Genomic DNA, 27,431 nt, shown 5'->3' on the forward strand with positions numbered 1-27,431 from the left:
ATACCCAGACAGCATATGATCATTTCCCTTACTGCTGCTGACACTGAATCAGTGAGATGACTCAGTGAGCCATGGCATTTGCTACCATGAGCATCCACTTCTGCATGCCAATGACATGGTTCTGACCCTGGGACCTACATGGCAGAAGAGAAGAACAAACCAGTTCATGTTCTTCTCTGTCACATTTATTCTGTGGCAAACACATTGTCATACACATGTAGTCAATACTAACACAGACATACACACGAACACTAAATATAACATGTAAATATTTCACACACACACACACAAACACACACAGACACACACACACGCACACGCACACAACCCATAAAGCCTAGAAATAAACTGGGTAAATCTTGGCAGGGTTGCTTCAACTTAGTGCCTATTGAACTTTGGGAAAGTGACTTTGCTTACTGGCCACCCCCAAGGTGATTTCTATATGCTGGTATTCAGATACTCGTAATCGACTTAGTTAATTTTCTCATTGCTGTGACAAAATACATGACCAAACAACTTAAAGGAGGAAGAACTGTGTCTGGCACATATTTCAAGTTGGTACAGGCCGCAGTAGAGAAGAAGAAAAGGCTGCGGGGATGCATGTCAGGATTAGATTACTAACAGGCATTGGCTAACATCTTTACAGCTCCAGGATTGCTCCCTGAGGTAGAAGCTACTGGCCTCTTCAGTAGAGATCCTGATGGAAAAGTCTTATCTGGGAAATCTTGGGGGTCTCTATTGTATGCCACAAGAGTAAGCACAGCTTCACAATGTTTGAAAAAGGACTGGTGATCAACTTGTGTGTTTTCAGATAGAGATATGTTTTTCATAAAACTCACATCTTTAACTCTACTTACAGAACTGAATGCTATCTGCAGTTTCTATATGTTTCAGATAAGTTCATAATCTGTATTTGTTATTTCTTAGATTAGTGTGCGTGCGTGTGTGTGTGTGTGTGTGTGTGATGTATGTGTGTATGTCAAGGGATTCAGTTCCTATCCTGAAATACCTAGAATAGACTAGAATAGAGCAACTTTGGAAGGAAAAGGTTTGTTTTATTTTGAGCTTGTTGTAGTGCACCATTCAAGGAAGTTAAGGCAGAATCTCAAGGCAGGAACATGGAGTCAGGAACAGATGCAGAAGCCATGAAGGAGTATGGCTTGAAGGCTCCCTCCTCATGGCATATTCAGGATGCTTTATTATTCCACTTAATAGTAACTGCCATTAGATAACACCAACAATTGGCTGCCCACTTCCATCATTGTTAAAGATATGGCCCTATAAGATTTTCTGTAGGCCAAAATCACAGAGATACTGTATCTGTGAATTGAGGTTTCATCTTCTAAGATGATTCTAGATTGGGACAAGCTGACAATATCAGGCCAGCACAGTATGCTCATGTGCGCATATGATGGTCAGAGGATAACCTGAGATGTCTGTTATCAACTTCTCACTTCTTTTATTTGGAATCTCTTGCTATTTTTCCACTGTATATGCCATAGGATAGCTGGCCTGTCTAAGGACAGAGTGTTCTGGATTTTATGTGGGCTCCGGAAATGTGAATTCAGTGCTTCATGGCAAAAGTACATTTAGCCATTTAAATATCTCTATCTCTCCAGCTCTAGTTTCTGCTATTTCATACAAGGATTCAGCTCTGCACATCTGCATATATTTTGTACCTCTCTCTTTCATTTACACACTCTAAACCCTTCAAAATTGTCTTGGTCTTACTTTTTGTACTTGCTTAGCTGCTTTATTTATTTATTTATTTATTTATTTATTATTTATTTATTTATTTATTTATTTATGTATTGTTGCTATTTTTACAAATTTGTTCTTTTATTGCTTTTGTCTTTGTTTTGGTGTATGTTTACTTATATGTTTGACTCTTTTTTTTTTTTTTAGTATGAGTTTAAACTATTGTTAGATCTTTAGTTGAGTTGTGTTACATTAGGGAAAGCATGCCTAATATTTCTAGCATTCCTTTATCTGCATTTTAGCTTGATCTAGCATGCCCCAAAGGACATGTGCCATGAGATTTGAAATGTATAACAGTGCTTTTATAGTGTCTTGTGAGAACAGGACAGAGCACAGGGTAAAGTCTCACAGATATGAGATTTTGTTGAATTTTCTGACACTGGTTGCAAATCATAGGAGGTAAAAATTAGCTAATACATTCACTGTAAAAAAAATACCCCAAAGAAGAGGATATAATTTCCTCCTTGCCTAAAGGCCAGAGGTGTCTTTGTGCTTCTGAGTGGATTTATTTATTTATTTATTTATTTATTTATTTATTTTGTCTGAGGACAGACACACCAACTTTCTTCAGACAGAGTGTTAGTGTAGTAATGGAGGGTAATTAAAGTAAAAGTAGAACTCTGTAAGTTTGAGGCCAGCCTGTTCTTCATGGGAAACTGCAGGCTAGTCAATGTTACATAGTATAACTTTATTTTAAAAAGAAAAAAATGGACAATAGAATATCTGGCTGAGATGGAACTTAACATTGTACTTAACTCTGCAATTGGACTAGGATAGACAGTTGACCTTGAGACTAAGTTTGTCTTAAGATGTTTTAGGAAGATAGAAGGAATAAGTGTACCTTTTACTGGGATAATTTGCAGAATTCCTGTTTCTAGTTCAGTCTCTATGAGATGAGCCATCATGAGGTACAGCTGGATCTACATTCCTTTCAGAATCTTTATCAAGTGTTGCTTAGATGATTGGGAAGCAGTGAGAGAGAAGCTAATACTAGATTCAGTTATACAGTGGGCACCAAAATTGCAAGTGAATCAAAGACTTAGATTTTTAAAAGTGGAATGTATGAATGTTCTGGAAGAATAGGACACTCAGTTTCTTTGTGAACTAAAAGTAGCAAAGGTACTAGAAATAATTTAAATTAAGAAATATTAAAATAAAATGGCCAAAATAGTTATAATAAAATGAATGAAAATGAAGAAAACAGATAGAGGTTAATCATAAAAATATGACAAGATATCAAATGGGAAACAAATAATATCACAAAATATTAATATTAAGATTTAAATTGCATAGAAGACATGGAGGCAGAAAGTGTCCTGTGGGAGAATCAGCACATTTTGCTGTAGAGAAACTGAGTGCCTAAAAAAAAAATTCAAAAGGAAGTTGTTGGTAGTGCTGGGAAGATTGCTATAATTAGTGTGCTTATCGTACAGGCATGAAGACCTGTATTGCTAGAACCCATATACAAAACTGTCTGTGTCAATGTGTGACTGTAATCTCAGCTGAATGGAGAGCTCCAGACCCTACCTCAAAATAAAGTTGAGAGTAACTGTAAATTATATCCATCATTGGTCTTCATGTGCACATGTGATTGCGTATAGAAGCATATCCATGAACAGGCACACTTGTAATATTACTGGAAGTTTGGGAGAGATCTCTTTGTGGTCACCAGATGATACCAGGGAAGTGAAGATGCTTTCTTGTGATTCTTAGTCTCTATAATAGAATAATTTAAGAATGGATTCAATGAGACATTGAGGCGAATTTTTTTAGCGTTTAAGAGGAAACTCCCAAGGCAGGCAAAACTGAAAATATCAGTAGCTGCTCACAAGAGAAAAATGGAAAAGATGAAGGGAGTGGGGAGGCAATCTTTTTCAGGTAAGAGAAATAGAGGTTAGCTACAATGTGGCATGTGGCTACATGGTGCGAAGGGGAGCTTCAGAGAAAGAGTAAGAAAGTCTAGCTACTAGGAAGAGCACTCTTAGGCTGTGGACAACATCCAGTAAAATGGCAGAAAATAAGGAAGAGGAAGATTTTCTTATTCAGAACACAAAATTTCCCACAGACCCAGAAAAACCAGAAGGAACCTCACAGAAACTGCTTGAAGGAGTAGGCATTCTAGAAAGGAGAATGACCTAAAATAAAGAAACAATTCTGGATGCCTTTGATCTTGTGGAGTCTTGATGCTGAAGCGTAGGGATGCTAGAGTGGCGAGGCAAGAGTGAGTGAGTGGGTGGAGGAGCACCCTCACAGAGGAAAAGGGGAGGGAAGAGAGGAGGCATGGGATGGGGGATTTGTAGAGGTTTAACCTGGAAGAAGGATACCATCTGAAATGTAAATGAATAAAATTATTAATAAAATAATCCTCTTATACCTTTAGCATAGTTTAAGAATCTGCCTTCCTGAGGCTTAGTACCACAGAGAGATAATCGGGCATGCAGCCGTATTAACTCTTAAGAAAGGAAAGAATGCTATGTCTTCAGAAAGAAAAAGATGCCATTTTGATGCATACAAAGATGCTTTGGAGTTAGCAGTTTGTCTCTATTAAAAACAGCAAGGAGTAACCTCTGAATTGCTGCTGAAGAGTTACCATCAGGAATTAACTCAAAGAGCTGCACTCCTTAGCGAAAAGGGCAATGGCAGACACATCATCTCTCTTCAGGATTAATTTTTACACAAACAGAGCAGATGTATGACCAGGCAGAGCAGACTGATTTGTGTTTTTATATCTGAAGGAAATTCTGAGAACAGTTCTGGCAGATAATTTATTACCTAAGGTAAAATTTAAAATGTCCTTGTTATGTTCTTATGTATTTTTGATAATGATAGTATTCAGATGTCAAAATCCTTTTATTTAGAACTCAACTTTTCAAGTACCATGGTCAGTTTTATAGTTTTGTAGCTTCACCATTTCTATTGCTACAATAAAATATATACACAAATATGAAACTTCGTAAATGTGTATATGTGTATGTATATGAGTATACATTTTTATGTTAGTGTAGAAGCCAGAGATTAACATCAGGTGTCTTTCTCCATCATTTTCCTTAGTGCTGCCCACCCCGACTTTTAAATTTTATGTGTACTTGTCATGCAGTACATGTGAAGTCTGAAGAAAACTTGATGGGGTTGGTTTTCTCTTTCCATCCTGTGGGTACTGGGGATTGAACTTAAGTTTTTAGACTTGTTGGCAAGCATCTTAACCCTCAGGCAATCTTGTTTGCTTTGCACCTTGGTTTTTGAGACTGAACCTAAATCTCACCAGTTTGACTAGACTAGCTGGCCAGTGAGTCTTGTAGATCCACCTGCCTCTGCCTTCCAAGTCCTGAAATTACAATTGCATGCCACTATGCCTGACTCTTGGTTGTAGGTACTAGGAATTAGTACTAAGTTGCTCAAGTTAACATGGCAAGCTTTTTTACCCCATAAGCTATCTCACTTGCTTCTCAGTACTCATTTTTAAGATCTTAAAAATATGTCAGTTCTTCTTAGCATGTCTATCATTGTCTGTACATTGCTCTGTATGCATAAATGAGTATGTGTGTAACAATAATTAATTTTAATAGGGGCCATGAATTTAAAGGACAGCAAAGAAGATATATTGCATGGTTTGAAGAGAAGAGAGACAAGATAAATTATGTAATTATGATCTCAAAACAATAAAAGAAATAAATTTTTAAAAATGTTTTAGTGCTCTTTCTTCTTCCTGTTGTGTAATGGGTAATAGAGGATTTACCATGTGAGTGCAATCCATTACAGATTGATACACTTTGCCTGTATTCATAAATAAAATCACATTAATTCTGAGAACTAAGTAAATGCTTGTGAAGCATTTTATTTAGCAGCCATTTATTTAATTAAGCTTCTCAAACTCCTAGTAAACTTGATTTTTGAGAATTTGACTTGGCCTTGTGTCATCAAAGAAAAGAAAAATAGTGCTAAAACTAATGACTATGCAGAGCTTTTGATGTCAGAGGGTACAAACAGAGCTCAAAAGACATGACGAAATATCCATTTGTGATATTAGATCACAGAAAAGGAATCAAAAGTTGCTTTGGACTATATATATAGTGAGTGAGTGAATGAGAGTGAGAGCTGGAGCGGGAGCGGGAGCGGGAGCGAGAGAGCCTTATGTGTGAAATATCTGTTACATAACAGGACATCCTGGCATTCTACAATGCAATAAGTCAGTCTTTGAAACTCAGGGTAGTCAATTTTAATTATGCACTATGGCTGAAACATGAATATGAAAACATAGGGAACAAAAACTCAATTTTATCATCCATGTATAAATGAAGTCCAGCCTACTAGGAGCAGGAAATTCAGTGTACCCTATCTTGATGCTGGGCTGAGATGAATGTCAGTGGCACAGCTTCACTGGGAGTGTTCCTTCGAGTGCATTTATTGGCAGTCCCCAAGCTTGATACAATTCTGAAAAATCATGTTTCTCAAGGTGACCTATAACATCTAACTAAAAATACTGCTCTGAAAAGTGCCTCATAATAGATTCCATTTGGGATTAGAGGGAGAGCTTGGTCACTGAGAGCATGCACTGCTCTTCAGAGGCCATAGGTTTTGTTCCCAACAGCCACAATGCACAGCTTGCAATGATCCATAACTCCGGTGTCAGAGCCTCTGACAATCTTCTGGCCTCTTTGTGTACTCATGTACACATGGTGCATATAAAGATGAGTACTTACACACACACACACACACACACACACACACACACACACAAGAATAAGTAAAAATTATCATGGCATCCACTCTCAGAACTGTTTAAAATAGCATTATGTTACATACTTGTAATCTCTGCAATGGGAGACAGAGGCAGAGGTTCAGAAGTCTAACACCATATTTAGCTAAAGAAAACCATGTCTTAAAAAGTAAAATAAAATTTATCAAAAGTTTTTGCATAGGTCTGACCACAAGGAACAAAAATACAAGGAAGGATAAGCCTGTCTCAAATTAGAAGAAAACAATAAGGAATAATGCTATCCTTCATGGATGTGAGTATGTATAGCCAGCAATTAAATTACTATTGATGCAATGGTCACCTTGTGCACCTTCCTGCTTTGTGTAATGCCTACCATTAAAACCATAGTTTTTATTTTGTACCAGATCTAGCTTAGGAATATTACATACAGGATCACCCATATGCTACAGATTTATGGAAATTCAACTTTACAAAAACTTTCAGGGAAGAACAGGGTCATGCCTTTTCTGAGTACACACAGACAAATAAGTCATCAAGAAACTACAAACACCTCTAATTTATATGTAGAAAGGCTAAAACATGGAGCTGGAGATATGGCTTGGGCAAGTGTACTTTCTACGAGAGCTGAGTTTGAATGCCTAACACACATATAAAAGCTTAAGATGCCTTTTTATTGTCTAGTGGCATAAACACTGAGGAAAAAGGAGACAAAAGGTTTTCTGGTAAGCAGCTTAGCTTCAGACTCAGTGTCTCAAAGATATAAGGTAGGGAATGATAGCCAGGACACCTAACATAATCTTCAGTCCATTGCATATAAGTGTGTGTATGCATACCTACACACATAAACACACACACACACACACAAATAAAACAAACACATTAAAAATCAAAAATTGAAAGCAAACAAAGACAAAAGTCAGAGAGAAAGAGTTCTTCTGTTGTCTTCACTCAGGACAGTAGCTGTTCTTCGCTTGGCCTGATTTTTCCTCAGCTGGCCTCCATGTCAGCTCACTGCCACTCAACAGCCAGAATCATGTAATTCTTATCATCTTATAGGGAATGGCATCTCACTAATACAGAATACCTGGGATACTAGGACAGCTTCATCATTACACAATGAGTCATGCAACTTGCAGATCATTTCTAGAGATGAAATGGCAGAGCTCACTCAGTGACCTCACAACCATGGTGTTATAATCAGCATGCAATCAGGAAACTGGGAAAAGATCACAGTACTTCCATTAGATGTGACATACAAAGAGAAACCTGCCACTACAAGTTGTGAAGGCTCACTCAATATAAAAGACTACTTTTCCTCTCCTTATAGCTTCTATCTAAACTATTCAGTCAGAAGCAAACGGATATTGTTTGGCTTGGTTCATTCTCCATTTCATAGATAAAGTCTTGAGTTATATCCTAATGGTAATGACCTTAAAAATGAGAAACTAGGCTTCATATTCTCAAACAAAACAAATAGACATATAATGCCATGTAATATAATATGCTGGATGGTCAGGAAGTGCAGAAATATTAGTTAGCAACTGAAAAAATAAGAGGTGAGTTCACAGAAAATACTCTGTGGAGCTGAGGTAGAAAAGGATGTAAATGTACAGTGTGGAAAAGCAATCAGAAACTACACAGGACATTCTAGTGTCTTTCATTCTGATAAAATACCCTAACAAAACGCAACTTACGGGACTAAGGGGTTTATTGGCATTAATTCCAAGTTACAGTTTATCATCAGAATTCATTGGAGCAAGAGCTTAAAGCAACTGGCCACAACTAGTAAACTCAGAAAGGAATGGATGTAAATATGTAGCTTGATTGCTGGATTTTGCTCAGCTCTATTTCTCTATTTTAAATAGTTCAGAAATACTTGCCTAGGAATGTGCTACTCAGGTTCTACTGTGTCTTACCACTTCAATTATTTTAGTTCTTCTCCCACAAATATTTCCAAAGGGCAATGCAATTTAGGTAACTTCTCTTTTTATTACTCTCTTCACTATGGGGTGTGTCAAATTGAAAATTAAGGATAACTACTACACAGAAGAATGCCAGATGGAAAGCATAACCTGTGTGGGTCACTAAGAGAAGTCCAATATTCTAAGCAGAAATGGTCTGGGACACATGCTCTAATTTAGACATAACCCATCAAATTCTCAACCTGTGATTTTCAGCATATTACTCCTCTGCTGACTAACTAGAGGTTCTTTATTATGTACAGAGCAGATGGGACTATATCATAAGATAAAAGCTAACAGAGTCTCTGTAGACCTTTCTGGAGCAGTATGATCCCTGTGAGCTGTGAGCATAATTTATAAGCTTGAATCATTCTAACACTAAAATTTTGTTATCCCTACTCACTTATCTTGTAATAGAGCCTATCCTGGGAAGGGTTCTATGGGTTTTTTACTTACCATTCTTTGTGTAAAAATGAAGCAAGGTGAAACAAAACAGAGATTTTCATGTAATAAACTACTACTTAGCACCTCAGCCCAATTTCCTCAAAACACTTGTCCATAAACTTTAGCTCCATTGCTCAGAGACTATACAGGGAGCAGGGGCTACCAAGCCTATCTATTTATTGATATTGCAAGTAAGCTAATGCAGTACAAAAGCTGTGCTCTAAACTGTCTAGTTGGTATGTGTTGTATTTGAGAATATGCAAACTACATGTTCTATCCTCTAAATGCTGCAAATAGCACACATGCACACACAATATATAGTAATACCATGCTCATAAGTTTCAAAATGGACCTGTACATGACAGAGTAAACATGAACAATTCCTGAGAAGTTCTCAGAGGGGATTCTATTTACACAAGATTAGTCTATGTCATCACTGTTAGTAAGTCTCTACATATGAGATAGATCACAAAGGATATATTTTGCATTTATATACCAGAAAAAATTTGTCTTTCACTATGAATTAATAAATTCTTAGTTTTTAATCTGCAAAGAAGACTCTTTCCAATGAAAAATGTCCATTTTCCACCTCAGCAAATCCCATAATATTTGACGTTAAGTGTTTAACAAATGTGCTCTGGTCAAACTTTTAGGGAAGATAAAAATTTCTATTATGAGAATTCCTCAATGGATATTCCACAGGGTATTTATGCCCATACTAAAATCTATGTATAAAACAGTGTAGTCCCTTCTGCACAACTGTGATGTCAACTGAAGATATTGTTTTTCATGTGGCCTCCTTCTCCTTTATTTTTATTTTCTATGTTAAAAAATGGTCTGGCCTGGAAATCTCCAAGCAGGCCAGACTACCTGGACCATAAGAAGTCCCAGGAATCGACTTGGAAGTCTCCATCTCTTAGCACAAACATTACAAGCACATTTTACTAAGAACAATTTTTCACATTAAGTTTGGGATCTGAACTAAGGTACTGATGCTTACAGATCAAACAGGTTATCTTCTCAGCTGATAAACTGATTATTATCCCATTACTCAAATAACTCTAATTCCTAAAATGGTGCAGTCTATGTGATGGGGTGAATTTTACTATGAAGCTAATGAACATGAACCTTCAGAATACCTTCACTGCTTGGAGAGTTCCAGCCCAGTGAAAGAATCTATCTCAAAAAAAAAAAAAAGGTGAATATGACATCTATAGAATATCACTCAAGGATGTCTTCTAATCTCCATGAAATGCTTCTGTATACATACACACACACACACACACACACACACACACACACACACACACACACACAGAGTTTAGGATTTATGCCATATAGTTAAGTACAGACCATTGGAGAGCTAGAGAATGCCAAATAGGATATAGAAAAACTTGCAGCAATTTAAAGTCTAACTCCTGTTGAGAACATAGGACATGTATTAACAAGCCATTTTCAGATGTGTGAACTGTGGAATGGTCAATGTGTTGTGTCCATCTTTCCAAGCGCTATTTGAATCTTTCTTCCCACTGCCCTTAGAACGGCTATTCTTGATTGTCAACATGCCTATGTCTGGAATTAACTCAAACCCAAAAATAGACAGAATTTTTTAGCTTAATTTAAGGTAGGAAGATTCACTTCTAATTTGGATATTTGAGTTAGAAAGATGCCTTTAACTGAGGTCTTTTGAGCTGGGAGAACATATGACTTTATTATGAGTCACTGAGGTGTGAAGACACACCTTTAATCCAGGTCATTTGATCTGGGAAACTCACCTGCAATCTGGGTTATATCTTTTATATAAGGTCATGAAAGAAGGATTTTTTTACATTTTGCCTGCTTGTTTCCTCTCAGTAGCAAGTCCATTTCTTTACTGCCATCAAATGTACTTCTTTGGGATTCAAGCACCTATTGAAGACCAAAAAGGATATCCAGGCTCAAAGAATGAGCAACTACCATATTCTTTGACTTTCCTTTCACGCCAGTATGTGTGTTTGTGTGTGTCTGTGTGTCTGTGTATGTGGCATATATATATATAAACTTCTGTTACTCTAAAAAAACCCTGCACTATCACCTCTATTAGGCTTAAAAATATACTGAAAAATATACTACAGTCAAATTATAATGCAACTATGGAATCACAAAAGTTGAATGAAAACACTGAAGCATAATTTGTTAATACCATGGCTCTTTCCCTAGCCTTTCCTACTGTCATAATTCTCTTTGTGGCATCTTTGTAAAAGACATGGAAGCTTTTATATTGAGCACAGCATTGGGATCCTACAGTTCCACAGTCATGCTGCAAATATACTAACCACTTTTTACAAGGATGAGTCTAAGATCTTTATCAAAATTAGCAGAAGTTCCTACCTCGTAATAGAAGATTTCCTTGATGCCCTAGGATCTTCAACTTCTTTTTTTTTGTTTCTAGACTGTAGATTTATTTTCTCTTGTGTCAGAAATAAAACACATTTTCCTGTCAAGATGTGGCTTCAAAGTAATGAACACTGCCTTAAGTCAGCATAAACTTCTATTTTCTGATTTGCACAAACACCTGTAGCCCAATCATCCACAATGTAGACAGGGATAACTTTGAAGCTCCTGCCTCCAGCCTGAGCAGTGGGATTAAGAGTATATTCTCTATCTAGTGAGCTGCATAATTACCTCATGAATTAATTTTAAGTGTGATTTAGAGCACAAGAAATTTTCACTACATGCTTTAATAAGTTCTTTCCTCCCCTACCCCCTTATCTATAAAAATGCCGGAGTTTGAAGAATTCTTCTTTCTCAAACTGATAAGAGACAATCGTCACTGGGGTCCTATGGGTCCTATGAAATGACACTCACCTGTGAGGAAGATATCCTCAGGTATTGCAGTCACCATGAGCACCAGTAACAAATTCTTCTGTATCAATATCTTGGATGTCATCCCATACCTTCTTACCTTCTTACTATACTAAACTGTGGGATATGGTTCAGGTCTGCACCTGTTTTACTCTGGGTTTGAGGGTATTGCTCAGCTGACCACTTCTTGCGTGCATCCACTTCCTGTGTACTCTGAGATTCCAAAAATCCAGACATTTCCTCTAACCCATAAACATACTTCCTATGTCACTGCTACATGATCTCTGCACATCCTTTACCTATGCTCTATGGAGCTTTTAATAAGATTGTTTTATGTTGCTATACTAGAAAATAGAAGATTAAAGAGCTTTGATTTCTTAGTTGAGGAATCACATAGGGGAATCTGTGTTCTTCTTTACTCCTTATCTTCTTATTAAAGGATTGAATTGTTTTTAAGCAGGAAGAAAGATGAGATTTGTGACTCTTACAAAGTCATTATATAAACTTTTGCTTTTTACTTTTTCTGCTTTGCTGTTATTCTCATCTCACCATGATTTCCATTTACAATTTAAAAACCTAAAATGATGATGAGAAAGAAGAAAATCAATGTGGTTCAGAGAACTATAAAACTGAGAAAACTTATTGGGGGCTTGGCTCTCCTATATTGCTCCTGACTGACATCCTGGCTTCCCTTGCCTTCCCAGGCATTCACCACCAAATTCTAAAGATTCACTTCATAATGGTGCTACCTGGGGTTCAAACTCTAAGACATGAGCTCTAGAGGACAGTAAAGTTACAGACTAGATATGGTGCCATTAAATTCACATGTTGAACTTAGATCTTATGCCATAAAGCAATGAAAGAATTTGTATTGCTTAAGAAAGACCCTGTCTTTTGAACAAGGTAGTATCCAAACTCAGGAGTCAGTTTTCATCATTGATGAAGTGTGTGTGTGTGTACGTGTGTGTGTGTGTGTGTAAACCAGAGGTCAATATCAGGTCTCAATTTTGGCCACAGTGCAACTTGTGACTTGAGACATGGCCACTTAGCTTACCTTAGACTCACTGATTGAGTTGAAGTGTCTGGTTAGTGAGCTCCAGAAATCTCCTTATCCAGTGTTATGATTCTAAGTACATGTCTGCTTTTGTATAGGAGTTTGGAATATAAAACTCAGTTTGCTGCTTGTGCACCAATCACTTTACCAACTCTGCTACCTCCCCTGACCCCACTACATAAATTTTAAATTAAGCATAAGAGAGTGAGCTATAATTTGTTTACATAAGAAATAATTCCATCTTAATCGACACTATGACCAGCATCAATATCACACAGGACTGTACATGCTTAAGTGACATGCTTGTACACAACACAGTCAAGACTCTTAAGCTGCAGTATGCCACATTGTCAGAAGTATAGCTGAATATATTTGAAGTGGAGGATGATGACAGGGCCAAGGTGATATATGACTGTGAGGGCGAGTCTCATATATTAACTTGGCAAGTGTATTGCACCCAGTTACCTACAGTGATCACCTGATCTCAGTGCTGCTGAAATGGGGTTTTGTAGATGAGATTAAAATATCTGAGCAGCTGACAATATTTAAGTTAGGTTATGTGGATAATCTGGGTGGGCTGTCTGAAATCATCAGAAAAGCCTGAAGTAGAGCTGAGCCTTCCTTGAAAGAAATATTGCCTAGGAGTTTAGAGATGGCTCAGTCAGTAAACTGTCTAAAAGCACACCCCAAAATGTGCTTCCAGAACACACCTCAAAAGCTGGGTGTGGTGGCAAGAGTTTGTAATTCTAGTCCTGGAGAGGCAGAGATAGTGAGGGGCTCATTGGAGAGCCAGCCTAAGCTGATTAGTAGTTTTGACCCATGGAGGGTGCTATCGTAAAAAAAAATTATGGACAGTTCTGAGAAACAATACACAAGATTATTCTTTGCCTCTCCGAGATGCAAACATCCATACATATGCACACACATGCACAAACATATAAACACACACATACACACATGTGAATCTAAACACATTTACACAGACATACACATATGTGCACACGGGAATACACATAGGCAAACACACATGCACAGAAAATAACATATTTGCACACATGCTACATGCATGCACACATCCAATTCACTCTTGCATGTATCCACTCACACACATGCACTCAAATGAACAGAGAGGCACACATACATGCACACATTCACTGGTGGAAAATATCTTAAGCTCCTGTCCTAGACATTCAGCCTTCTTTTCCAACTACATGCCCTTTGAATTCCAGACTTGCCATTTAAGTTCTCACAACTACTTAATTTATCACACTAAATCTTCTAGTACATCTTTCTGTGAGCTATTTCCCTTCCTACAGTTTGACTGGCATCAGTGGTGTCTATCAACTTTGATCCTCTTCAAGAATAACTCCAGATAATTCCAGCCAGTCCTGCTCTTACCTGTCCACTCCCATCATAGTTCAAATCCTCTTAATTCCTTACCTTCTTTGTGAAAATCACAGCTGTACTGTAGAGTATAGGTCAACTTCAAACCTCACATGTTCTTTTTTTTATCTTGTTCTTGTTCTTTGCTGAATACTTTTCTTCAGCTTGATTTATCCATACCTAGTCTTACATTGTTTTCAGTGTGTTTTATAATATTGTGCTCCAGAGTTCTTCTATTTTGAAGCTTTTTGCATTAGAAATCAAGTCTTGAATTGCTTGAATACTATAGACAATATTTAATCTATGGTTTGGTCCAACATATTTGTACCTGACTGATATAAGTATGTTTTGCACAGATGAGTAAATTTAAAAGAGGAAATATTTACAGGAACATGAGGTGAATGAAAAATAATGACAGTGAAATCTTACTGTAATCTCAGAGAAGATAAAGTGTAGATAAAGTGTAGGCTCAATGATGATGAGTAATTTGAAAGTCTGCTATAGTGATTATCACATTATGATTCAAAGCAGATTCTACACTAATTAATAATCAGCAAATATTCCTCCTTTAAATAATTAAATAAATGTTTAAAATTAAAATATCCCTCCTGATAAATATTTCTTAAGCACTTTCCATGTCCATCAAGTTCAGATATTATCTATTCCAGGCACATACACCTCCTGCCTGGTATGAGGGTTGTGGGAAACAGTGAAAGCTGGAGGTGTGGCTCAAAAACTAAGAGTGTACTCCTCTTACACAGGACCAGAGTTTGGTTCCCACCACCCAGGATGGTTTTATTACAAATATCTGTAGCTTGAGCTGCCAGAATTACAACATATTCCTCTTGCCTTTGCAGGTATGAACACATGTATAAACACATGCACTGACAGACAATTTGAAAATAAATCTCCAACTTTAAAAATGATAGTAGTCTCCTTTTGATGACAGCTGGCAACTGTGTGAGGGGAGTTTCAAGGGAAGATTCTCTGTAAGAAAGAATTGTTAGTGAAACAAGTATAACTAGAGAAAGCAGGGGAGAAATTGCACCTGCCAACAGCAACAACTCCTCCTGCTCTCAGGAGAAACAAAGTTTGTAGCTGGTACATGGTAAACAACTTTGAGAATACAAGCATGAGGAGACATACAAGAAATCACAAACTCAGATTTCCCTTAGACAAAGAAGTCTGCATTTCAGACTACAGCACAGGAGAGTAGAAATTGTAGGAAAGAAGGAGCAGATGGGAGGAGTTATGTAAGCTTAGCATAGAGCTATCACTCAGTGTGATAACACTTGCTTGGTGTGTAGCAAGCCCAGCCTCATATCTCTGTCTCATACAGGAAATCTCAGGTATCAATGGCTCAGCACTTAAGAGCACTGTTGCTCTTCCATAACACCCGAATTTCATTTCCACCATGGACTCTAAGCAACTCCCAACTATCTGTAGCTCCAGTTCCATGGATCATGATGGTATCTGATGGCATCTAGACTCACATGCATATATTCACACATAGACTTATACAAATACAAATAAAAATATTCTAAAACAAATCTAAAACATAAAGAATAATAAGACTTTCAAACATAAAAATAAAAATTTGTATCTGCTTCATAGACATGTCCACCATCCTGTGTATGATCTACAATCTCATTACAAAAGAATCACGATTGTTGTTGTTATTTTATTTAGAGGAGACAGAAGCACTTGGCTCAATATGGAATGACATCCTACAATTTTCTTAGGTTATTACTAGAGTTTAGAACTGTAACGAGACACCTTAGTTTTCAAATACACTTCAATTTTCATGGTACATTTTAAATAAAAACCGAAAGGAAATAGGTATGTTCACCTCTCTCTCTCTCTCTCTCTCTCTCTCTCTCTCTCTCTCTCTCTCTCCCCCCCTCGTGTGTGTGTGTGTGTGTGTGTGTGCATATCTGTATGTACATATGTATGTGCAGAGGACAGAAGAGGATGTCCAATGTCTTCTTGTCACGCCACATCTTAGCATCTATGGAACCCAATTACTCTAATAAACTAAGAGCTCACCATTTTACACCTGGATGAGCTGGTAAATAAGGCTCAGCAATAATTCTCTGTTTCTGAAATCCTCTTCTCCTCCTTCTCTTCCTCCTCCTATTCTTCCTCCTCCTCCTCCTCCTCTTTTCTCAGCACTGGGGTTACAGTTGCCTATGGTAGTTTTTTCCTTCACATGTAGGATCTGCAGATAACTATGATTTTAGAACCTCATAGTCATGTGGTAAGCACTCTACCCCATGAAGACATTACACCTGATGGTATGTTCTACATCATTTTAATATCATCTAATGATATCATTAAGAAGAAAGTACTTACATAGTAGATACCAATAAGCATGGGCCCTTTGTTTGTTGACTCCTGAGCTCAGGCATCCCTTGTCTGCATATGTTGCATAGCTATTTCTTCTTGTATATCTTATGAAAACAACAGGCAGTAATGAATCCAATTGTTAACAGAAAAAAAAATACTCATTTCTCTCTTCCAGCCATAATGACAGTTGCATCAGTGAGAAGGAGCAAGGGGATGATTGCTAGGATCTCAATCATCGCATTAGATGCCAGCAGGAAATCTTTGCTATGGCAAACTCACTTTGACAGCCACTCAGCTGACAGACTAATAAACTCAGCTTCATGTCCTGCTCCTGCAATGGATGTTGTTCTTTCTCTTTTATGTGGTCTACATATATTTACTTATCCAAATGTCATATTTATACTAAGCCTTTTAAAATTGGGCACACCTACAGCTATATCAATTGGAGGATGGTTTACAAGGCCCTTAGAGAATATATATACATATATATAAATATTAGTCATAGGAAGCAAATATGGGACATGTGATATTGTCTTTACTTACATCAGGGTAGAGCTTGTAGGAAGAAATGCCAACAAAAGAAAGTTTGCTACTCTATTTTCTCAGTATTTTTGTTTTTGCTTCTTCCACAAACAGCTTTCTAAACCTAGTACTGTTTTAAGGAACAGTAAAAGCTAATGCTTCTGATGCCAAAGAGCAAGAGAAGGAAAAATAACTTAATTATGGCAACCTGTAGGGTAAGGGAGAATGTTGAATTAAATAACAAATTACCTGAAAAGTAAAGTTAGACCTAACAGGAAGTGTCCAAGTAGAATTAAGGCCAACAGATGGAAAAGGGAGAAGTCCTCATTATGACCAAGTGAAGACAAGTGGCTCAGAGTTGCTGTAAAGAAGATTCACAAAGGCCAGGACTTGAAAGTCTCTACTCCCATAGCCTGACAGCAGAGATAATATGCATTAAGATAATGTAGAAGGAATCAGAAGCTAACTCACTTGTTGAAGCATGATGACTTGATTTTGGTGCCCAGATACCATACACAAAAAGTGTGTCTGGTTGTTGCTCTTGTAGTTCTAGCACTTGGGAAACAAAAGCATGTGGTGTATTTATAGCCCATGCCCAGGAGAACCAATGTATTGATCATTTTCTGTTACAAAGAAGGTAAAGCGATCCTAAGTAATGGGACCTAAGGTCTCCAGCCTTCAAATAGATGTTCTTAACTACATATATATGTATATATACAATCATACATAAGAATCTAAGTTAATGAAGACTCACTAAACATTTTGAAACAATGCAGGGATATAATCATGATAGCTTTAAGGAAATAACAGGAATTTAATTTAAAAATTACTTCTGGGGCAAGATTACAACAATGTAAGCAAAATATTTGTTCTGTAAGCACAAGGACCTTGGTTCAGATCTCTAGAACCAACTAAAAGCTGGGCATAACCATGCTCAGTCATGTGTGATTAAAATCCATGCAAGGAGGGTGTGGATCATAGGGCCTTGTTGGCCATCAAGCCAACATGAAAAAGTGAACCCTTAGTTCAGTGTGAGACCCTGTTCCTGCCCACCAAAAAAAGGTAGAGAGGGATGGAGAAAGTCACCCAAGCTCAACCTCCTGCCTCATCAATACACACACACACACACACACACACACACACACACACACACACACACATACACACACAGACACAGACACAGACACATACACACAAACACACAGACACACACACATCTACAATACACGTGCATTCACACACAGGCAAGCACACACAGGTACTTTATAATGAACATAACTTTTGTTTTTTTGGAAGTAGTCACAATAGTCAGGCTTTTGTCCTACTTGGTTTTGTAGTTGAATGTCCTTGAATCTCCATACTAAACTGTTCTTCATCTTATTCTTTGCATTCGTATGAAAAAAAAAAAAAACTTGCTTTGTCTCTCCTCAAGGTTGCAGTATAGACAAGATGATGATACAAATGTAGCTGAAACCACAAGGAAGGTCTATGATCGGACTTGTCAGGGAGATTTCACGCCCACTGACTCAGGAATTTATCTCAATAGCAGTAGGGGTGGATTCTATTATTTTTCCCTTGAATACGGCATCAGCAAGGCTACAATTAGGAGAGTAACTTGATACAGGTCAAAGAGATGCTGTATTAGAGAACTACAACATTATCTGAATGGAGAAACACTATCTGAAGCTTTTCTCTGAACTACTCTGTCAAAAACTTCACATCCTTCAAATTGAACGGACTCAAAATTATTTACTTGACAATTTTTTTCTGTTTGTTTTTTCGAGACAGGGTTTCGCTGTATAGCCCTGGCTGTCCCAGAATTCACTCTGTAGACCAGGCTGGCCTCAAACTCAGAAATCTGCCTCTGTCTCCCAAGTGCTGGGATTAAAGATGTGTGCCACCACTGCCTGGCCTTTACTTGACAATTTAATCAATGAATTGAGCCGTAGTTTAAAATGAAATTGATATATTATCGATTAGAAATAACATATATTTTTGTTCCTTAGAACTCTTTGATTTTCCTTTCTCTGGTTGAAAACACTCATGGTTGACATCTGTGAACTGCTTCAGGGGGAATAGAACAGGAAGGAACTTCAGATACCCATGACTCTTAGAAAAACAGCCTTTTGTTTGGGTCAATTTTGCTTTTAAGAGCAAACAGCAAAGAATGTGAGAGAATTCTTTGTGTTTTCTGAACCATAGAAAAGGGATGGGCTATGTGAGTTATAGAGATATTATTTTGGGCAAGAACATCAGAAAATAGTTTAAAAACTGTGAAGTGAGGACTTGGGGACAGCTCACTGTGTAGCAGTGCTTCCTTTGCAAATATATGGATTTGCATTTAGGTCCCCAACACTCAAATAAAAAGGCCAGTATATGAACAATGCACCTATGACATCAGCATTGGGGTAGTGACAAGAGAATCTCTGAACAATACTAGTTTTCAGCCTAGTTCCAGGTTCAGTGAAAGATCCTTTCTCAAGGAAATAAAGTGGAGAGTAACAGAGCAGAACATCCTCCTGCAGAGTGTGCTTCCAGACACATAAGTACATATGACCTCATGGGTGTGCACACACACACACATACACACATACTCAGAGAAAGAGAGAGAGAGAGAGAGAGAGAGAGAGGGAGAGAGAGAGAGAGAGAGAGAGAGGCTAAAACAAATGAAAAAGTGCACAATGTGATGGTGACACAGCACACTGAATCATCATATTAATTCTGAGTCAATTTCTAGAGAGATTTAACAGTCTTTCTTAGTAAAATCAATTCATAGCCTAATGTATATTCATGAGGAATGACAGAGTATGAAAATTCGGCAAGTTACCTGAAATATGGGTGCCAGTGATTATCTCAGCTGTGTCTGAGGTTCTCCCACTGATGACCATACTATGCCAATCCTTCATCTACACTGGGCAATTTGTGCAGCAATGCTGTTCTAATAACCATAGGATATTGGTATCTGGGAGTGTCAATCATTAATAGTCTATTTCATGAAAAATATTTATGATGTTTTATGAATGTGATTCTTCATACATAATCAATGAAATTTAACATGGAAATATCAGATCGTACATGTTGTATTAGTCATATTTTGTATGGAGTACACTTCTTTCTGATTCAAAAAATGACATTGTAGAGGATTGTGTTACAGGAAAGGAATAGAAGCTGATAGAAATGAAGTCATTGCTCTTTGAAACACATCTGCTTTTACAAATCATGTATTTAGTTATTGTGTTGGCTTGCTAAGTAACAGGACAGTTGTATTTCAGCTTCTGTCTGTCTCCTATGAAATAGCTGTCTTTGACCTTCCTAACATCTATCTATTGACACTTGTAGGTGCATGTTCAGGATCTCTGCCCCATTCTTCATGTCTAAAGCTCCTTTAATCTCTTCACAGTGTAGTTTGCTGACATCCTAGCAAAACCTCTCAGGTCCCTATTCAGTTTTATAAAAGGGTGTCAGCTTTCTTCTCTCAAGTCTGATGGAGTGTTGCTTGCTTTGGACAGTCAATAAGCATGTATTGACTGGGAGCATATCAAGCTGTCTGGTCCTCACAGATAACAGTCATCACAAAGCAGAGAGGTTTTGCCAGTTCCTTTTAAGGCCAACAGGTCTCTGTCACATTTAGATGATTGTACATAGAAATTCTGACAAAAAGATCTATTACAAACTATCTTTCATATCTTTATCTTAGGCTTAAATCATATATTGCTATTATTAGATAAGTTTCTTACTGAGATTAACATTTTTGACCTTCCATGCCAATAGCAGATGGTTCTCAACTTCAAGTAAACAAGAAGAAGGAAGAGAAAAAAGATAAAGGAAAAACAAGATGAAAGAAAGAAAGGGGACAGAGGATGGATGAGGAGTGGAAGAAATGGGAGAGGAAAGAGAAAAAAAACAAAGGAAAGAGAAGGGCAAGAAGAGTGACAAAGAGGAGAGAAAGATGAAGGGACAATAAGAAAATGAGAAGAAAAAAGCAGAAGAGAAGGCAGTGTCTGTTCATGTGTATACATGTGTATCTATGTCTGTGTGTGATCATGTATATATTTCAGCATGTGTATGTTTGTGTGTTTGTGTGTGTGTGTGTGTGTGTGTGTGTGTGCATGTATATTTGTCTGTTGGTAGATGTGCACATGTAGGGACTTACCATTGTTATCTTTTATAATTTTTTTCAATCATATCTTAAGACAGATCTCTCATTGAACCTTAGGCTCACTGATTTGTCTAGATTAACAATCCTGTAAGATCAGGAGATCCTATCATAAAGTCACATCTCATCCTTAATTTTTACAGAGTGCTGAACATTGAATTTGGGTCCTCCTGCCTGTACAGCAATCTCTTTATTACCTGAATAACCCATCTCTCTATCTCCCCCAGCACTGATCTAATCTACAATACACAGTAGATATCTGATCTTTGATAGGTGTTGAAAAACACAAGAGAGATTGTGATATTGCACACAGCATGGTGCTCAGTTGCAAGGATGGGAGCTCTGTTCATGGGAAAAGAACAATGGAGACTTCAGTAGAGATTTGGAGGATGAGAAGAGAAAGAGTAAGAAGAGAGAATCAACAGAATTCACTCACTAGTAAAGGCTCTTGCTTTGTTAAGAATGATGACCTGAATTTGTCCCCTAGGATTGACATCTGGAAAAGATCAGGAAATTGATTCCTGGAAGTTGTTCTCTGGCCTATGATGATTTACACACACACACACACACACACACACACACACTCACATATGTTCTGGCACATGCACAGAAATACACACACAAAGTAAATAAACAAATAAATGTAACACATTCATTAATTCAATAATTAATAGATTTTTGAAGACAGGATTTATCTGTGTAGCCCTGGCTGTCCTGAAAGTTGGTCTGTAAACCAGGCTAGTCCAAAATTTACAGAGAGCTTTTTGTTTCTGCCTCTGAAAGAAGAAAAACCATGGAAAGGGTAAATAGCTTGAAGCTTGGCCTTCTGACAAAATAGAACAGCTTCAAGGACTTTAGCCTAAGCACCAAAGGGGAAGTAGTCAATTTGGAAGTGATGGAAGTATGAGCACAGGAGCAGCAGCTCACTTGGTTGACAGCACTCTGCTATGCAGGACAACTAGAGTGGCAACATAGGTGGGATTTATTTTAATGCTGGGAAAAGACTTGCTAGTATTTGTCTTGTTTTTGCTTATTCTATTATCAATCTCTTTTGGAAAGTACAGCTCTAATGTTATTGTCAAACTTATCTTAAAGTTGGAGACTGTGTGAGCTTGAGATGCTTTGATTCTAAGATGCTGAGATTCTGGATGTTATTTGCAACAGCAAAAGCAGCAAGTGGTAGGAGTTAGGGCATGCTAGGAACAAAAGATCCCAGGGAAAGCTGTCTTTAAAACTGGATCTCACCCAGCTGGAGACAAACTGTATAGAACATATGGGAGAATGGTATTTTGACTCCTCAACTTGGAAAGACTCTTTAACTATTTATTTTAACTGTTTGGACACATGTTGACAGGACAGATGCAGAAAAGAGATGCTGCTAGTCATTCACCCTGGCACAATCTATGCCAAGAGACCTAACCTCTGTGCCCAAGTAGCTGTCAGACTTGAGGGAGGTCCAGTGCAATTTTGGTATTGTTGAAGTCCATCAAATAAGTTAAAGCAATAGAGTGTTGAAGGTCAAATGGTAAATTCTGAAAGTTAACTAATTTTATACATATTCCTGTGGGGGGGGAGTACATGTGTGTATATGCATATTGAGGCCTGAAATTTTCTTCCAGTTTTATCCTTAGATGTAGGCCACCTAGTTTTGTGAGACATGTCACTTAAGGGCTAAAAGTAAAGCAATCTAAGCTGGCTGGTCAATTACCTAAGGGATCTACTTTTGTCTGCCTCCCCTGTGTTGGAATTATTACATACAGCTTATAAAAATATACATTATGAGCCAGTCAAGTACAACATCAACTGAGACATTGCCTCAAACACTGGGAAGTGAATCATTCTCAGAAATAAAATAAATACATATGGACCAGGGATAGAGCTTTATAGGTTAAACATTAACCACACAAGCCTAGTAACCCATATCCAAATAGTTACAACCCACATGAAAATATGAATGTGGAGGCAGAGAGCTAACATCTTAGCACTTTTGCAACAAAATTAGAAGCTGAGATAGAAGAATTTCCGAGAAGTTTCTTGGTCAGGAATATATTGCCAGTAGGCAGAATAAAAGCAGTAACATTTTGCTTCAGCAAGGTCAAAGGCAAGAATTGACTTCCCAAAATGTTACTCCAATATACATGTTACCAGTGACATGTGTGCATCTGAGCATTTGCAGTTTCTACCTATCTATTGTTGTCTCAGATAAATAATTTTTAAAAGAAGAGATACATATGACACACAGCAAAGCAGTGGTGATAAAATGTTAACAATAAATTGAGAATGAGATATAAGATATTATCCCAAAATAAAAGCAATTTGGGGATCAGTTCACAGATGTTGTAAGTCATAACCTGATGATCGTCTCTTGAACAGAAGTCAATTGGTGGATGAATAGGTAGATTTTTAAAGAGTTTGGAGAAAAGCATGATGAGACAAAGAAAAATATAGAGGTTAAGTGAGTTGGTTCCTGCAGCTGTGGGTGACCTAGGCATGTACTGACTTTGGCTGGTCTAAGGAAATAGGCACACTTGAGCCATTCCTTAGTGTAGTCAGAATATAAATCACTGAGAATCCTTCTCTGACTCAGAGAAGTGATTAAAAACATTACCTTTAGTCTCTATTCCAAGGAACAACAAAAGATACTTCCCTTCCTTCTCATTCCTGGGAATTCTGGAGTCCAACTACATCAAAATATTAATGATGAGGAATGCAAGGCAGTTGGTCAGTAAATGAAGAACAATCATTCTATGGTTCTAGCAGTCATCTTAAAAACAAAAGAAAAAGTACTATTTATCTGAGGCTCCTCAAGAGTACAAATAATAACCATTATGATATCCATGCGTTTAGCAGAAAGTCATGGTAAGTAGTTTTATCCATTAAGTGATTCCAGGAGAAAAAAAAATGAAAATAAAGTCATAGAAAAGAACTGTGAAGTATGCACTGTCTTAAGACTTTCAGACACTTAGAAGTATGAAGTAAGAGCTTTCAAATCAGTATCTTTGAACCTGTGCCATTTCTGAGGAGTAATCCTGTAAATAATACATGGTAGTGGTGGGAAGATGGCTCAGTTGGAAGTTCTTGCTGTGCATAAGTATAAGATTCTAAATTTGTCCTTAAAACTCATGTAAAACCTAAGCAAGAGTGCTATGTGCCTGCAGTCCCAGAGCTAGGTGATAGGCAGTGACTATCCTGGAGTCTTGCTCACCAGCCGGTATATCAGAAAGAGTGAGTTCTAGGTTTGGGAAGAGACTGCATATCAGAAAAAAAAAGTAGGCAAAGATGTAACTGACAACTGAATTCAGCCACTGGCCTCTCCACATAAGTACAAATTAGGACATATACATACACGTATGTAGACACATATATACACACACTTGCACACACACCACAAAAACCATCCACATCTTGTGGACCATGTCAAGTATCTTTGATCATTCTGCTCCAAATCTCATCATGCCTCCATCATGACCTCCTTCCCAGACAGTTTCACTTCTAATTTTGTGTTTCCTTAATTCAGGTAATACAATCTAGGACTCACAAATGAGAGGAAATATTTGGAATATTGAATACTAGATCAACCAGATATATTAGCTATACAACTCCTGGGGGTGGTGGGGTTATCTAAAGAATTTCAAGTCTCTATCCCATAAACACTTGCACATCAGTATTGGTTTCAGCACTTTTCACAGTAGCTAAATCATGGAACCTTCTTAGGGCTCTGCTCAAAGTGAAATAGATAAAAAAAAATGCAGTTCATACACAAGAAAAAATTATTTTCAGCCCTGAAACTAGATGAAATTATGCTAACCATAGGAAAATGAATGTATTTTCTTTCTACATGTCCCAGCCCAATCCTGTTCTCCCGTCTCCTGACTTTTTTCATCAGTGCTCCAATCTAGCTTATGAGTTCTTCACAATTTCCCCACAGGACACTGTTACACTCCTAGATATTCTTCCCCCGTTACTCTAAGAACCTGTCTTTCTGTTGTTCTTCTATAACTTGGACACAATCAGCCCAGGCCTTCAATCTGAAGCTTGCCAAATGCTAACCACTGATATGTAGCCATGAATATTTACAGCCAATATTTTACTTTTTAGTCTCATTTCTTATGATCTGACATATTTTGCCTCCTATTGGAGAAGACAATAGGGCAGTATCTGGCCAAGTATATGTGAGAAGATGTAAGACTCAACCATATTTCAGTGGATACCTTCAAGTAAACACAGGCTTGTATCCTTAATACGTATTTCCTTCATGTATTTTCTTCCCTTGGCCATAACAATATTCAGATAAAGAAACCTCTTCCACTAATGAAGACAATGAGAAAGAAGGCTTGACAATGTGTGAGAGACTTTGCTGTATAGCTATGTTGTAGTTTGAATGTAAAGATTCTCCCATAAGCTCATGTTTGAAAACTTGGTCTCTGGCTTGTGGTGCTGTTTGGAAAAATTTCAGAATTTTTAGATGATGTAACCTCAATGGAAGAGATTGGAAACTGGGGACAGGACTTGAAGTTATAGTGCTTTATGCCATTTCCTATACAGTCGGATTCCTGAGTGTGGATAGAAAGTGATCTGTCGGGATTTCTGTTCTTTCTATCATGTCTTTCCCACCTGTTGCCATGTCTGCCTCCTTTAGGATGGATCATATTCTTCTGGATACCCAAAATCAAATAAATCTTTTCTCTCTTAAGTTGTTTTGATCATAGTGTTTTATTATTGCAGCATGAAAATAACTAAGACAGACATCAAGCCACTTGTCACTTAGACCAGTGGTATATATGAGTTACTTGTTGCAACAGTACAACTCAAGCCATCAAGACATTGTCATTTCTTGCAAAGCTTCCCTGTGTACTTATAGCACCATTTCTCTTTTTCAATTTAGCATATGTCTGACCTTACTTTGTTTACCCTGTTCTTATAAACTCCAAAAAAATATGACTTGTGTCTATTATTTTCCATTGTATCCTTCAGTATTTTGAATATTGTATCCTACTTGATAAGTCATGCTAAAGGGATAAACAGTGCTCCCACCCATAGTGAGTAGTCAGGGTCCCCACTTTGCATTCCTAGATTTGTGCCTACTTGCTGTAGGCACATTGTGTATACTCACAGTCATGACAGGTGGTTCCTGTGTAACCAGTATCACTGCAGTTGCAGTAGAAGGTAGTCCAGGTTTGGTCACAGTGTCCTCCATGTTCACAGTAGTTTGGCAGACACCTAATGGGAGGCAATGCAAAACAAACAAGCCAAGATGGTTGATTCAAAGAGGCAAGCAAAAATTTTGTGAGCAGCAACGGGAAATGGATCTGCTAATGTCCTATAATTGTCAGAGTTAAATGATATGGAAACCATGAAAATGTGCTTGTTCTGCTGAGTAGTAGAGATCTCAGAATTGAATTCCACCTTTAAGTAAAACATTAAATGCTATTGCACAGATAGCAGAATGTTTGTGGGAATACTGAAGAGAATAGTATATTTATTGTAGCACAAAGTACAGAGGGTTATAACACCACATTGGAACATAATGTGGATTTTTAAAGGAAGGGAAAAAAGTAAAAAGCCCTGGAGATTACTGTCTGTGCTTCTTTGGGGGACATGGAACATGGTTTAAAGATTAATGCTTCCTCAACTAACATGCCAGGAAGTTATGCCTGTTCAGAAAGTGTTAAAGTCATCCCAGTAACCTTCACTACTTATGGCAAACCAGTTTATTGTCCTTTTGCCAAAGTTCAAGTAAGGTGCTTTATATCCCCACACCCCATCCACCCCCACTCATCACTCACATACCCTGTGGAGTAACTCTCTGTTGAACATCTGCAGCCAGGAGCCCTCTTTTCTTGGTTATTCTGTCATTGCCTTGCCTCTTAACATCCCCACTTATGAATTTTTTCTCATATTTTGAGTATTAGTGTCTGCCTACATGTTTATAGATGTACCATATCCATGTGAACCTGATGTTGGAGATGGCCTGAAAAGGGTCTTAGAACCCCTAGACATAAAATTACAGATGCTTGTGAGCCATCAAGTTGCTGAGTCAACTCTCTAGCTTTACTTCTGGACATTTCATACCCTGAGATCATTTTTCTCAAGACTCCTCTAAGGCTGTGTTGATCATCCCCTTTCATCTTGTCTACCCTAATGCTGAATCAATGAGGCCCCAAGTATCCTGTTTCTGCCAGCCATGAAAATGATTATTTTTAAATATTCTTTTTTACATTTACTTACTTACTTTCTTACTTGCTT

The 27,431-nt window shown here is 37.6% G+C and overlaps 1 protein-coding gene across 1 annotated transcript in view; it reads right to left on the bottom strand.

Moving 5' to 3' along the window:
- LOC114609463 (contactin-associated protein like 5-2) overlaps window positions 1–27,431 on the bottom strand; it is a 737,464-nt gene that overhangs the window by 271,037 nt on the left and 438,996 nt on the right. The window contains exon 11 of the mRNA XM_028753828.1: window positions 26,299–26,405. Within this exon, the coding sequence (XP_028609661.1) occupies window positions 26,299–26,405 (107 nt within the window). The remainder of the gene's footprint in view (window positions 1–26,298; window positions 26,406–27,431) is intronic.

This window comes from Grammomys surdaster, unplaced genomic scaffold, assembly GCF_004785775.1.
Source record: "Grammomys surdaster isolate TR1022 unplaced genomic scaffold, NIH_TR_1.0 125973, whole genome shotgun sequence".
Classification (NCBI taxonomy): Eukaryota; Metazoa; Chordata; class Mammalia; order Rodentia; family Muridae; genus Grammomys; species Grammomys surdaster.